Below are 13,314 nucleotides of genomic sequence, written 5' to 3' on the forward strand. Positions count from 1 at the left end.
CGCCCGCCTGCAGCTTTGCCGCACCCGCCTGCGCCTCCGGCCACGCGGCTGCGGCGAGCATCGCGCAGGCAACCAGCGTCCCCCGCCCAGGGCGCCGCTAAGTTCGATAAACGGACCGGGATGCGTCCCTGAGACGGGCCATCTGGGGAGGAGGGAATTTGCTCTTTCCCTGCTGGAGGGCGGGGCACTTTATTTAACGGCATTAAAAAAAAAAAAAAAACGCCATCAAATCCTCAGTGAAAGAGCATTTTTCCCCTTCTCCGGATGTGACAGCCCGAACACATCCAGTCTGGGACGCTATGCCTTCCAGCTCGCAGGATCGGTGCGTTTCGCCAATGGCTCATGGAGCGCGAGAGAACGGTCTCCTTTCTCTCCACTCCCAGCCCCTCATCTGGAGTTTGAGTGCGGGACGGGAACATCTCGTCTCCTGCTCTCCCATGGGACCCCAGCGCTCCCCGGATGAGCCCACTCACTCCACGCTGCCCCGCCGCTGGCACGTCAGCGATCGTGTGGGTGGGACCATTTGCAGGGGCTCTGCCTGCCTGGTTAGCGCGGGCCAGCCCGTTGCAATGGCTCATCCATACGATCAGACTCGGCTATGTGATTCAGTTCGCGAAACAGCCTCCCAGGTTCACGGGCGTGTATTTCACCAGGGTCAGTCCTTCGTCCGCCCCTGTCTTGCGAGAGGAGATTGTTGTCCTCCTGGTGAAGGATGCAATCGAGCCGGCCCTCCAGCCGAGATGGAGCGCGGGTTTTACAGCCCGTACTTCATCGTGCCCAAAAAGAGCTGTGGGCTATGGCCAATCCTATATCTGCACATTTTGAACCGCTGCCTTCACAGGCTGCGCTTCGGAATGCTTACACAGATGCACATCACGCGATGCGTTCGTCCTCGGGATTGGTTTGCAGCAATAGATCTGAAGGACGCGTATTTTCATATCTCCATACTTCCACGCCACCGGCAGTTACTGCGGTTTGCGTTCGAAGGTCAAGCATAGCAATACAAGGTCCTCCCCTTCGGGCTCTCTCTGTCTCCGCGGGTTTTCACCAAGCTCGCGTAGGGTGCCCTCGCGCCCCTTCAGCTCGCGGGCATCCGCATGCTCAATTATCTCGATGACTGGCTGATTTTTAGCCCACTCTCGGGAGCAGTTGATTATGCACAGAGACAAGGTGCTCCGGGGTTTCAGGTCAACCGAGAAAAGAGCAAGCTCGCCCCCGTGCAGAGCATCTCCTTTCTCGGGTTGGAGCTGGACTCGATCACCATGAAGGCGCGCCTCTCACGAGAACGCGCCGAGCTAATGCTGAACTGTCTGAGAGAGTTCGACAAAAAAAAGGTGGTCCCCCTGAAATCATTTCAGAGGCTCCTGGGGCATATGGCATCCACAGCCACGGCCTCGCTGCTCAGATTGCTTCATCTGAGACCACTACAGCATTGGCTTTACGATCTGGTCCCCAGCACGCGGGCCCGCATGGCACGCGGGCACACACCGAGTGACTGTCACTGCGCTGTGTCGCCGCACCCTCACCCTCTGGAAGGACCCCTCCTTCCTACGGGCCAGTGTGCCCCTACGTCAGGCGTCCAGGCATGTTGTCGTTTCGGCAGATGCCTCCAGTACGGGTTGGGGGGTCATGTGCAGCGGGCATGCTGCTGCGGACCTGTGGAGGGGAACCCAGCTGCATTGGCATATCAACTGCCTAGAGCTGTTGGCAGTGTTTCTCACTCTGCGCCGCTTTTTACCGGTGCTGAGGGGGCAACACGTGCTGGTCAGGACGGACAGCACGGCTGCGGTAGCGTATGCCATCCGTATGGGGGGTATACGCTCCCACTGCATGTCTCAGCTTGCTTGCCGTCTGCTCCTCTGGAGTCATATGCGGCTGAAGTCGCTGCTTGCTATTCACACCCCAGATGGGCTCAACCGTGCGGCCAATGGGCTCTCACGGCAGCTCCTTCCCCGGGAGAATGGCGACTCCACCCCGAGTCTCGGGGCATGCGTAAGTATGCGTTTCCTCCAGTGAGCCTACTCACGAAGTTTCTGTGCAAGGTCAGGGAGGACGAGGAGCAGGTCTTGCTAGTTGCGCCCCCTGGCCCAACCGGACCTGGATATCAGAACTTTCCCTCCTCGCAACGCCCCCCCTGGCGGGTCCCTTTGAGAAAGGACCTACTCTCTCAGGGACAGGGCACCATCGCCGCCAATTCATTGGCATTTCATTGGCCCGTTTTTATACTCTTTCAGATGATTGGTTTCTGACGAAATCCCCATAGTGGAAGTTTCCACATAGCATTTCCGTTCCCCCCCTCGGGGAACGAAGGGTTACTTTAGTAACTGTAGCGTTCTCTACCAGTTTTGACTGCTCAATTGACCAAGAGGCCTGCTCTCAGAGAACCCAGGACATGATTTATTTTAAGGAAGATAATGTTAATAATGATAAGATAAGTTGATGCCGGTGTTAAGATTGCAGGTTTTTTTAAAACATGCTGAAAAGATTACTTAAAATTAATTACGTGAAAATGTATAAATGTAAAAGCACATTTAAAAAGTCATATAAATTGGTATTTATTAAATTCACAGAAGCTACAAGGATGCTGTATTAAGACCGTTTCACTTAGGAAGGTGCAGATCTGTTTTAACTCTCTGTGATCATCTGCACCTCAAGAATGAATTTTACAAGTTTTCAAAACAGCATGTTTGTAATAAAGAAAAAGACAGTAAAACTGCTTTGTACTGTAATTCATAACCGCTAAAATCACCACAACCACATAGTGTCAGTAAACGTGTGTGTGTAGTGCAAATTTTGTAATGGCATTTGTGTGACTCATGGTTGCAGAAAGGCTTGAATAAACTCCACCACAAAACATCAAACTAACTTACTTGGTGTTTTTGACTAGTGAATTGGATTTCTGCTTCATCTTTATCTGTCTCTGTCACTGACTGCTGTTAAAGTAGACGTGCATGTGGGAACGGTGGGCAGAGAGAACCAGCTAATTAGCATTTAAAGACACAGGCTACACTTTGCTTTGAGCTCAAAATGTACATAGTCTGTATAATAAATAATCTAATAGATATTTTGAGTTGAAACTTTACAGACACCTTCTGGAGATACTTCTGGAGATAAAGACTTATCTTACATCTTGAAAAAGGGGTAGCCCATTAAGTTATCACCACAGCATGCTGAGTTTAGTATATTAATGGCAAAGCATACAGCTGACACAGAGAACTCTTTTCCTCCTAACCAAAGCCAGACCACATAATACTGGGTTCACATCCAAAACCACCAATCAATGCTACAATGTAAAAATTGGTGAGTTCCACACACTTCCTTCATATTTTCCCAACACAAAACTATTAAATAAACCTAATTGTGGGCAATGTTGTGGTGCAGTAAGTATTGCTGGAGCCTTACAGCAAGAAGGTCACTGGTTCGAGCTTCGGCTGGGTCAGTTGGCGTTTCTGTGTGGAGTTTGCATGTTCTCCGCACGTTCACATGAGTTTCCTCCGGGTGCTCTGGTTTCCTTCACAGTCCTAAGATATGCGGTACAGGTCAATTGGGTAGGCTAAATTGTGTGTAGGGTATGGATGTTTCCCAGAGATGGGTTGCAGCTGGAAGGGCATCTGCTGCGTAAAACATATGCGGGATAAGTTGGCGGTTCATTTCGCTGTGGCGACCCCAGATGAATAGAGGGACTAAGCCGAAAAGAAAATGAATGATTTAATAAACCTAATTGTTTTTTTCAAATTTAAGTGGGTTGAACATAAAATAATTAAGTTGGCACCCACCCCCACCCAAATCAAGAATTTTGTTGATTCAGCTCATTTTAAATAGGTAGTTTGAATAAGCAACAAAAATATTTGTGCAACAGAGGCATTGAAGCAGATGCTTAAGCTGGCTTCTCTCGATGGTAAGGAGCAGTTGCTCTACTCTGAATTGCTTCTGAGTCACTAAGGGTCCACACTAAGAGGCTGATCACATCCAATGTGCTTTTTGCCTTGAGAGGTGCTTTTTACGAATGCTTTTGCCATTGCGCACTGTGCGCCCACAGTTGAATAAAGTCAACTCTGTGTGGAAAAAATGGGCTACATCAGTTGAGTCTTTTTCATTCTCCAATCAAATGAAAGCACAGGCGGGGTTTCTGTCGAGGTGACAGCAGTGTTTGTGTTGTTAAGATGACTATGGAGAATTTTGAAGATGGAGAGACTAGTGAGTAGGAATGTAGATTGACCGGTAAATCAAGACCTTGTGCTTTCAGCTCAGCTCCTTCTTCCTTACAACAGACTGGTACACTGACCGCATTGCTTCTGCTGCGGCTGGAACAATTTCATCCTTTCTTCACTCGTGGAAACAAAAATACAAAATACTTGAACTCCTAAAAAAGGGAAATGGCAAGCCACTTTTATTTCCGGTTGAACACCATGGCCTCTGACGTGGAGAGAGTGATTCTCATTCACGCAGTATCACACTTAATAAACAAACCATCCCAATGCATGCTGAAGGTCCCAGTACAATGGAGCCAACAGGACATCTGCAAATAGTAGAGATGAAATCCTGTGGTTCCCAAACCAGACACCCTTCAGCCCAAGGCTGCACCTGGAAATTCTGTCCATAAAAATTATGAACAAATCTGGTGAAAAACATCCAGCGAGTAAAGTAGAGCGAGTGATGTGGTCTGAACCACAGATTATTGATGAAAGAAACCGTTTGTCATATTTAAATGCATCAAGTTTCATATAATTGCTCGGTCATTGTTTCGTCTGCATGCTAGTGGATAAACAGTATGTAAATAATGTCACAAAACATTTCTTTTACCTTAGAAGAGCCATTAAATGTCCATAAATGTCCATACTTACTAAAATTTATGTTATACTTTGATTTGTTGATCTACTGTATACTGAGTATTAAAAATGCATTTAAAACCAAGGAAAAATTGTATAAACACATTTTGACTGATTAATTCATGCAATGGTGAAAATTCTATAACACATAATAGTTTTGCATGTCCTTTATGTAGATTTAATTCGCAGTCGTGGCTTTGTGCAAACCGTTTTAAAGTTAAAGGTGCTGTATGTAAGTTTTTGACTCTTCTAAAGCATAAAATACCATAATATGTTTGCAGATATTTAAGAAACATGCTAAATGAACATAATTATTCATCTGCAAAACAATGCTGAAGTCAGTTATTCTGCTTTGAAAATGTCTGTTACATGCCGGAAGGCTGTCTTTGTTTTGGTCACTTAAACCCACCCAATGCCAGTTTACCCAATTATATTTCAGCACCCTGGGTTGCATTCATGGAAACTGCATATTTCATTCATTCAGTCATGAAGGCTCTTAAAGCATGCACCTGTGACCAAAATGCAACCTCCAGTGGACAATAGCAGACTCCAACATGAGACGCAGATTCAGAGTTCCACATGAGGTTATTAATTAGCAAATGTTATATGTAATGTAATGTGTATTTATATAGCGCATTTATCATGTATGGCCATCCACCCAAAGCGCTTCACAATCATGAGGGGGGCGGGGGGGTCTCTCCACACCACCACCAGTGTGCAGCATCCACTTGGCTATTGGTGGAGTGGAGAGACAGTGATACAGCCAATTTGGTGTATAGGGATGATTGGGAGGCCATGATCGTAAGAGCCGATTGAGGGACTTTTGGCCAGGACACCGGGGTTACACCCCTTTACTCTTTTCGAGAAGTGCCATGGGACTTTTAATGACCACAGAGAGTCAGGACCTCAGTTTAACGTCTCATCTGAAAGATGCATTTTTTTATAAATATTACGAATGTAAACATTAGGTGAACAGGTTACATTGTAGCACCATGTCCAAACAACACGCTTGATTTGTTAGACTCACTTCTTGGTCGTCAATCTGGCAACCTGTACTTGCATTTGTTTTGATACAGGAATGCAAAACCTAGTTCAACCACTGGGTGTCAAACATACATACTGCACCTTTAAATAACAGATGAATTTGTCTTTTTACAGATTGAAAATGTAAATTTTATAGTCATGCTCTTTAAAACAACAGAAGGTTGCAGTGTAATGGCAAATGAACCAGTAATACAGATTCCGTTGGCCTAATTTAAATGTTTAACTTGTCAATTTGTAGTCATACTATCAAAAAAATTACTGGAATAATGGATATTATTTAAAAGTGGTTGCACCGTGAAAGAGTCATGCTGTTTAAAACCATCACATGCTTGAATGTGCTGTTTTATTGTGTAGTGTTCAATCATGCATACAATTATGCAGTACATTAATCTATAATTATTTCAAATATTCACAATTTTCCAGTCATACAGTGCATCATACAGTGCTTCACTTTTTTCCACATTTTTTGTGTTACAGCCTTATTCCAAAATGGATTAAATTCATTTATTTTCTCAACATTATACACACAATACCCCATAATGACAATGTATTTTTTATTGTTGCAAATTTTAAAAAAAAAAACAAAACTGAAATATCACATGTATATAAGTATTCACAGCCTTTGTCGTGAAGCTCTATATTGAGCTCAGGTACATTCTGTTTCCACTGATCATTCTTGAGATGTTTCAGCAGCTTAATTGGAGTTCACCTGTGGTAAATTCAGTTGATTGGACATGATTTGAAAAGGCATACAACTGTCTATATAATGTCCCAGGGTTGACAGTGCATGTCAAAGCACAAACCAAGCAGGATGTACCTTAGCTCAAATTGGAGCTTCACGGCAAAGACTGTGAATACTTCTGTACATGTGATTTTCAGCTTTTTTATTTTTAATAAATTTGCAACAATTTTAAAAATCTTTTTTCAATATTGTCATTATGGGGTATTGTATGTAGAATTCTAAGAAATAAATGAATTTAATCCATTTTGGAATAAGGCTGTAACATCCTTTCCGGATGCAATGTATGTTCAAAAACATCATTTGCATTTACATTACGTGCAGTTTTATATTGTTTTTTCACATTAAAACATGCTATCAACACTGCAAAATAGAGCTGCATGTAAACAATGTGCAAACTTCTGATATTTTTGGAGAATAGATAACGATTTAAAAAGAAAACAGCGATGGGCAAAAATTATCCCAAGAAAAGCATGGCTTTCTAGCCCCAGAAGCACTGCCCGTTGTGTGTGGTTAATGACACACAATTGAGAGGGTAAACAAACTGTCTGGGAACGAATAAATCATTGCACATAGCTCATCAAAGTAAACAACCTGAGGTAAACAAGGCAGACAAGGACTCCTGTCTCTAGGCAAAATACAACACACCATGCCAGAGCCAGTTCATGTGATACAGACTCCATTTGATTTGCTTCAGACCTAATCTGTGCAGGATTGCGTGACAGGCCTCTGAGAAAATAAATGATCTGGATTCCGGATTAAACTTGAGCAAACACTTGGAACGGATGGCTAATTTTCTGTCCAAAAATGATCAGGCTTAAATTTCCCGAGATTTGGAATGCATCTTTTGTCTCTTACAATGATATTTTGGCTGAGATGTTTAAAGATGTTCCATTCTTTTGGTTGCTTAACAATGATGCTATGTCTATCAGTCAGACAAACAGAAGAGGTTTGTGGGTTGGAACCAAACAGTGGCCAAATGGTACTTGACCTTTGGACTTGTAGTGAAATTACCTGTAAATGACCCCATTGTGGTGCAAGAACATGAGGGCTGAGGTCACTTCAGCAGCGTAAAACCGGGAACGAGCTTCATCAAATTTGCGTGATCGTTGTATCTGGAACATCAGGTCTCCACCGTTCACATATTCCATAACAAAGAACAAACGGTCCTGAAAAGAAAAGACAACAAGAAACATACTGTATGAAATACTTAACCTATTCCAAAAGTTATGTTTGTTCAATCAACAATCTGTGAACCCTGACAGAAATTTGTGTTAATTTTGATATTGTAAATTTTTTTGAGATATTTTGAGACTTATTTAAAACTAATAAAATAAAGATTTAAAGATTAGACTGAATAATTTTAATGAAACATCTCATGAAAGTTTTTGTTTTTAAAAGATTTGAAAATCAGACGAGGTCTTTTCTTTTTTTGGATTGCTTTTGAAACGTGTTGGTTGGGTTTAGGGAAGTGGGTGGGCGGGTCAATCGATAAAACTGGTTGGGTTTAGGGAAGGGGGAGGGTGGATCTGTCGATCGTTTGCTCAGTCAGTCAAAAAGTCTGTCAAAAAGTCAGGCCTCTGGTGGGTTTATGTGAGAACAGCAGGCGCGAATGGAACTCGCGAGGGAAATTTGAGATATCAAAAAGCGTACACATCGGCCTCTTGTGGATTCGCGAAAACAAAAACTGCAGAAAAACGTGCCGCCGGGACATATTTTGCGGTCTCCAGAAACATCTGTAGAGGTACGTTTTCAGAATGAGCCTGGGTTGAAAAATACACACTTAGGCTCTGTGTACACTAATACGTCTTAGTTTTAAAATGGCATTTTAGAACAAAAACGATCCACATCCACACTGGCGTTTCATCTAAAATTTCTGACCACATCATGTGACCACACACAAACACACACACACACACACACACACACACACACCCTGTCATGCATTGCAGCGTATGCGTGCGTCTTAGCTCCAGCAGTCAGCGGGTGCTTTGAGCACAAAAACCCAGAGAGCAGAGTATGTTGGACAGTTTATCAAGGATGTACCATTGGATCGTGTCTCACTATAGTTGTTAAACGTGATATTTAATTAATCTTGTCTTTATCTAACGACTCTTCGGTCTTTTGAATTTTTCAGGAAACGTGTCACAGTGTCAGTACACTGCTTCAATCTTTCGCTTTCACGCTTGTACTTAGTAATTTAAGCAAAAACCTCAGACACTGTTGGTTGGTTCCTGTTGGTTGTGCACCTTTTTTACTAACTAAGTTTGTCGACGCCATTATAATGACACAGATCACTCTGCCTATTCATGCCAGAGTCCCGTGAAAAAAGTAATTGACAGTAATTGGTAATTTTTGTGCAACATATTATGATTTTGTTTTAGGAAAAAGACTCAACCCTAATATATATATATATTGAAGACTCAACCCTAATATATATATATATATATATATATATATATATATATATATATATATATATATATATATATATATATATATATATATATATATATAGTTGAAGTCAAAATTATTAGCCCCCCTTTGATTTTTTTTTTTTTTTTATATTTCCCAAATGATGTTTAACAGAGCAGGGAAATTTTTACAGTTTGTTTAATAATATTTTTTTCTTTTGGAGAAAGTCGTATTTGTTTTATTTCAGCTAGAATAAAAGCAGTTTTTAATTTTTAAAAAACATTTTAAGGTCAATATTATTAGCCCCTTTAAGCTATCTTTTTTTGGATAGTCTACAGAACAAACCACTGTTATACAATGACTTGTCTAATTAACCTATTTGAGCCTTTAAATGTCACTATAAGCTGTAGAGAAGTGTTTTAAAAAACATCTAGTCAAATATTATTTACTGTCATCATGGCAAAGATAAAATAAATCAGTCATTAAAATGAGTTATTAAAACTATTATGTTTAGAAATGTGTTGAAAAAAATCTTCACTCCATTAAACAGAAAGTGGGGGAAAAAAATAAACAGGGGGCTAATAATTCCAGGGGGGCTATTAATTCTGGCTTCAACTGTAATTGCCACATTTTACGATTGCTTTTATTAACTGATTTTTTTTTTTTTAACAATTCTGTAGTACTGTATTTATTTTTAATCCCAGAATCATCATAACAGAGTGGGGAATGCACTTTTAAAAAAGAAAATATGTTTTGAAAGAATGTGATTTAAAAAAAATAAATAAATAAAACCACAGTTAAAAAGCAAAACTGCAAATTTCAGAGAAAACACAGACCTATAGCAGCCAGCAATTCTCAGAAAACATGAACCCATTGCCCTGTTCGCCTGAATAGTCTATAACTCTTTATCTTCAGTGGGTCATGCACATCATTTCAAAAAATCAAGATGTATATCAAACCCACACATACTGCAAGTCCAGCTATGTGACTTGTGTCCTAGTCAGTAGATGCACAGATCGGCTCAGGAAATATGCTGAACTGTAAGCACACATACTCATAGATATTGTTCTTTTGGCTATATAATGGAAGAGATCGTTTATCACCAGATATTCATTGTATGGTCAGGTACTTTATTAAAAAGTAGATAACAACAAAAAAGATATTTCAAATATTTGTTTACCATCTGAAAATATGAGGCAAAACTGCAGAAAAGGCAGAGTAGTACATTTTAGACAAAATATTTATCTAAATATATTATATATTCCCTGTTCATATATTAATTTAATTACAGTCTTGGATGTGTCGAAGATAAACAACAACACTCATTTTGAGGCATTTATATCTTGTATATGAAGAGTTTAGATGCAAAAACCTCTAAATGCTGTCTGATATTTTCCTCTAAAATTAGCATTTTTATCAGGCTCCTGTGTGTATGTTCAGTAATATAACTTTTATGGCAAAGAATAAGTCATTTTCCTGGTTTTTAAAGTGAAATATCTCAACATAAACAAAGGAGACTTAGAAATCATTTTTGATGGACATTTCAGACGGCACTTAGAGGTTTTTGCATCTGAACTCTTCATTTGTTTAAGAAAACAATAAAAAAATAAAAGTTACCAAGAAATTTCCATGTCTAAAAACATTTTATATAAATATTTTTCCCACTTTCATGCATTAGTTCTAATCATACATAATTAGCAACCATTTATTACTTTTCAGAATTGTAACCCGTTAAATTACAAAATGGCAGTTTTTTATGCAACAGTGTGCTCACTTTCAGTAGATTTAGAAATTCTTCCGTTATGACATATCTTTCGAGCTATGGCTGGCTGATTTATAATACATGAACGAATATTTTATTTATTTATTTTATGTTTTTGCTCTCATTTTTCACTGACAAGTTTTGTACAGAACTTATGCTCACATATTACAAGTGAGAGATTTTTGAATGTTGGGGGCATTGCTTGATTTTAAAATAATTCAAGTAAACACATACTATGATAATCATCTACTATTATTTATTACAAAAAATCAATGCTGAACAATTATTAAAAAACATTAAAACATTTTTAAAAATTTAAACACACATTGCCTAAAACACGGCTCTCTGCGCCGCTCACCCTTGTCACCGCTACCAAACCGACCAATCACAAAGCTTGTGCTATGCATCGTTGTGACCAGGGCCGGCGCGTCCATAGAGGTGACCTAGGCGGCCGTGGCAGAATAGTCTGGGCGGCATCCACAACCACACATTGCCTAAAACACGGCTCTCTGCGCCGCTCACCCTTGTCACCGCTACCAAACCGACCAATCACAAAGCTTGTGCTATGCATCGTTGTGACCAGGGCCGGCGCGTCCATAGAGGTGACCTAGGCGGCCGTGGCAGAATAGTCTGGGCGGCATCCACAACCACACCCCCCCCCCCCCACACCCCCTGGGATTTGTCCTGGAAAACGTTATGGACTATAGATTCTCAATGTCGATTTCAATTACTTTTTGATTAATCGCCCAGTCCTATTTTGAGCTATAAAATGATTCAACTACTTACACACACGTGACTTTTTTTTTAACAATACACTCATTTTGACAAAACACAATCCATTCCAATATACTCACAAAATTATAGCTGCATCATTTTTCCAATCGACTATAATTTGCATAAGCATAAAACAGTGATTTTTTTTACCTAACTTGGGGAAAAAAGCCACCATCTACTTAAAAATTATCAAAATTAAAATGTTGAAGCTTTTAAACAGAATAAAAACTATTAAAAAATATTTAATGATAAAAAAATTTCAGTAAGGACATTGACAGTCAAGTGTAATATTTTTGTGTGCAAATTATTGTCTAGCCGGCAGGTAGCTCTCTGCAACTCTCACATGGTCACCCACTGAAGCAGGGCTGCGCCCGGTCAGTACCTGGATGGGAGACCACATGGGAAAGCTAGGTTGCTGCCAGAAGTGGTGTTAGTGAGACCAGCAGGGGGTGCTCAACCTGCAGTCTGTGTGGGTCTTAACGCTCCAGTATAGTGAAGGGGACTCTATACTGCTCAGTGAGTGTTGTCTTTCGGATAAGAGACTGAGGTTCTAATCAGAATTCCTGATTACCAAGGTCTTGACTTTCTGTGGTCATTAAAAATCCCAGGATGTCCTTTGAAAAAAGAGTAGGGGTTTAACCAGTGCTTAATTTGTGAATTGCGTGGTCCCGGAACTAATAGGGGTAACGGATCCAGTATGCTACCCGAGGATGGAGAGGTGTCGCGCACGAAAAGGGGGCTGAGGGATGGACGGGGGTAGTGGTTGCAGGCTAAGGTGAAGAGGGTTGGGGAGTCACGGAAGAAGTATAAGTAAATAGCGGACGGGGGAGGAGGGCGGTTGAGGAGGGGGATTGGTAAAATGAGGATCAGATTTCAGAGGTGCCGGATCTGGCGTGTTCCGGCACAAATTAAATCCTGGGTTTAACCCCGGCATCGTGGCCAAATTTGCTCACTGGCCTCCGTCCATCAAGGCCTTCTAACCATCCCCATATCATAATTGGCTTCATCACTCCGTCTCCTCTCCACTAATAAGCTGGTGTGTGGTGTGCAGTTTGGCGCAATATGGCTGCCGCCGTGTCATCCAGGTAGATGCCGCACACTGGTGGTGGATGAGGAGATTCCCCCATTGTGTAAAGCACTGAGTGTCTAGAAAAGCGCTATTTAAATGTAAGGAAGCATTATTATTATTATTATTATTATTATTATTATTATTATTATTATTATTATTATTATTATTATTATTATTATTATTATTAAAATAGATTTTTAAAAAAAATTACATTGTGGGATATTAAAAATCCCTCCACCCACTTAAAAATAAATAAGTAAAATTGACTGACATGTCCATAAGGTTGCATTGAATCAATCTAATTCCATGATTCTATCCAGCTGTGTTTTCTCTTGTGGGCAATATTTTCAGCCATTACAAGTCTGACTTTAGCGTTATGAATAAAATGCTGATTTTTTTGTTTCAAAATCATGATTCCATTGTCATCTTATGTAATTGTGAGCCAGTCTGCCCTGCCTGTCCCATTGCTATGAAAGCGAATTTAAACAGGATGCTAAAATAGTTTGTTTAAAATGTGCCCAGAGTCACAGCAAAGGCCCACCCAATCAAATGCCAATAAACATTTCCTGCCTCTAATTAGAAATGTACAGATACTGGCGTCCCCACGCCATGCAAGAGAAAAGGTCCGATCAACAGATAACCACCGAGACCCAACAAGCCAGTCTAACAAAGTGTATATCTC

At 40.9% G+C, this 13,314-nt stretch overlaps 1 protein-coding gene across 1 annotated transcript in view; it reads right to left on the reverse strand.

Annotated features, from left to right (window-relative positions):
* prkceb (protein kinase C, epsilon b) overlaps positions 1 to 13,314 on the reverse strand; it is a 149,924-nt gene that overhangs the window by 37,435 nt on the left and 99,175 nt on the right. Inside the window, exon 11 of the mRNA XM_056470795.1 lies at positions 7,627 to 7,781. Coding sequence (XP_056326770.1) covers positions 7,627 to 7,781 — 155 coding nt within the window. The remainder of the gene's footprint in view (positions 1 to 7,626; positions 7,782 to 13,314) is intronic.

This window comes from Danio aesculapii, chromosome 13 (genome assembly GCF_903798145.1).
Source record: "Danio aesculapii chromosome 13, fDanAes4.1, whole genome shotgun sequence".
Lineage (NCBI taxonomy): Eukaryota > Metazoa > Chordata > Actinopteri > Cypriniformes > Danionidae > Danio > Danio aesculapii.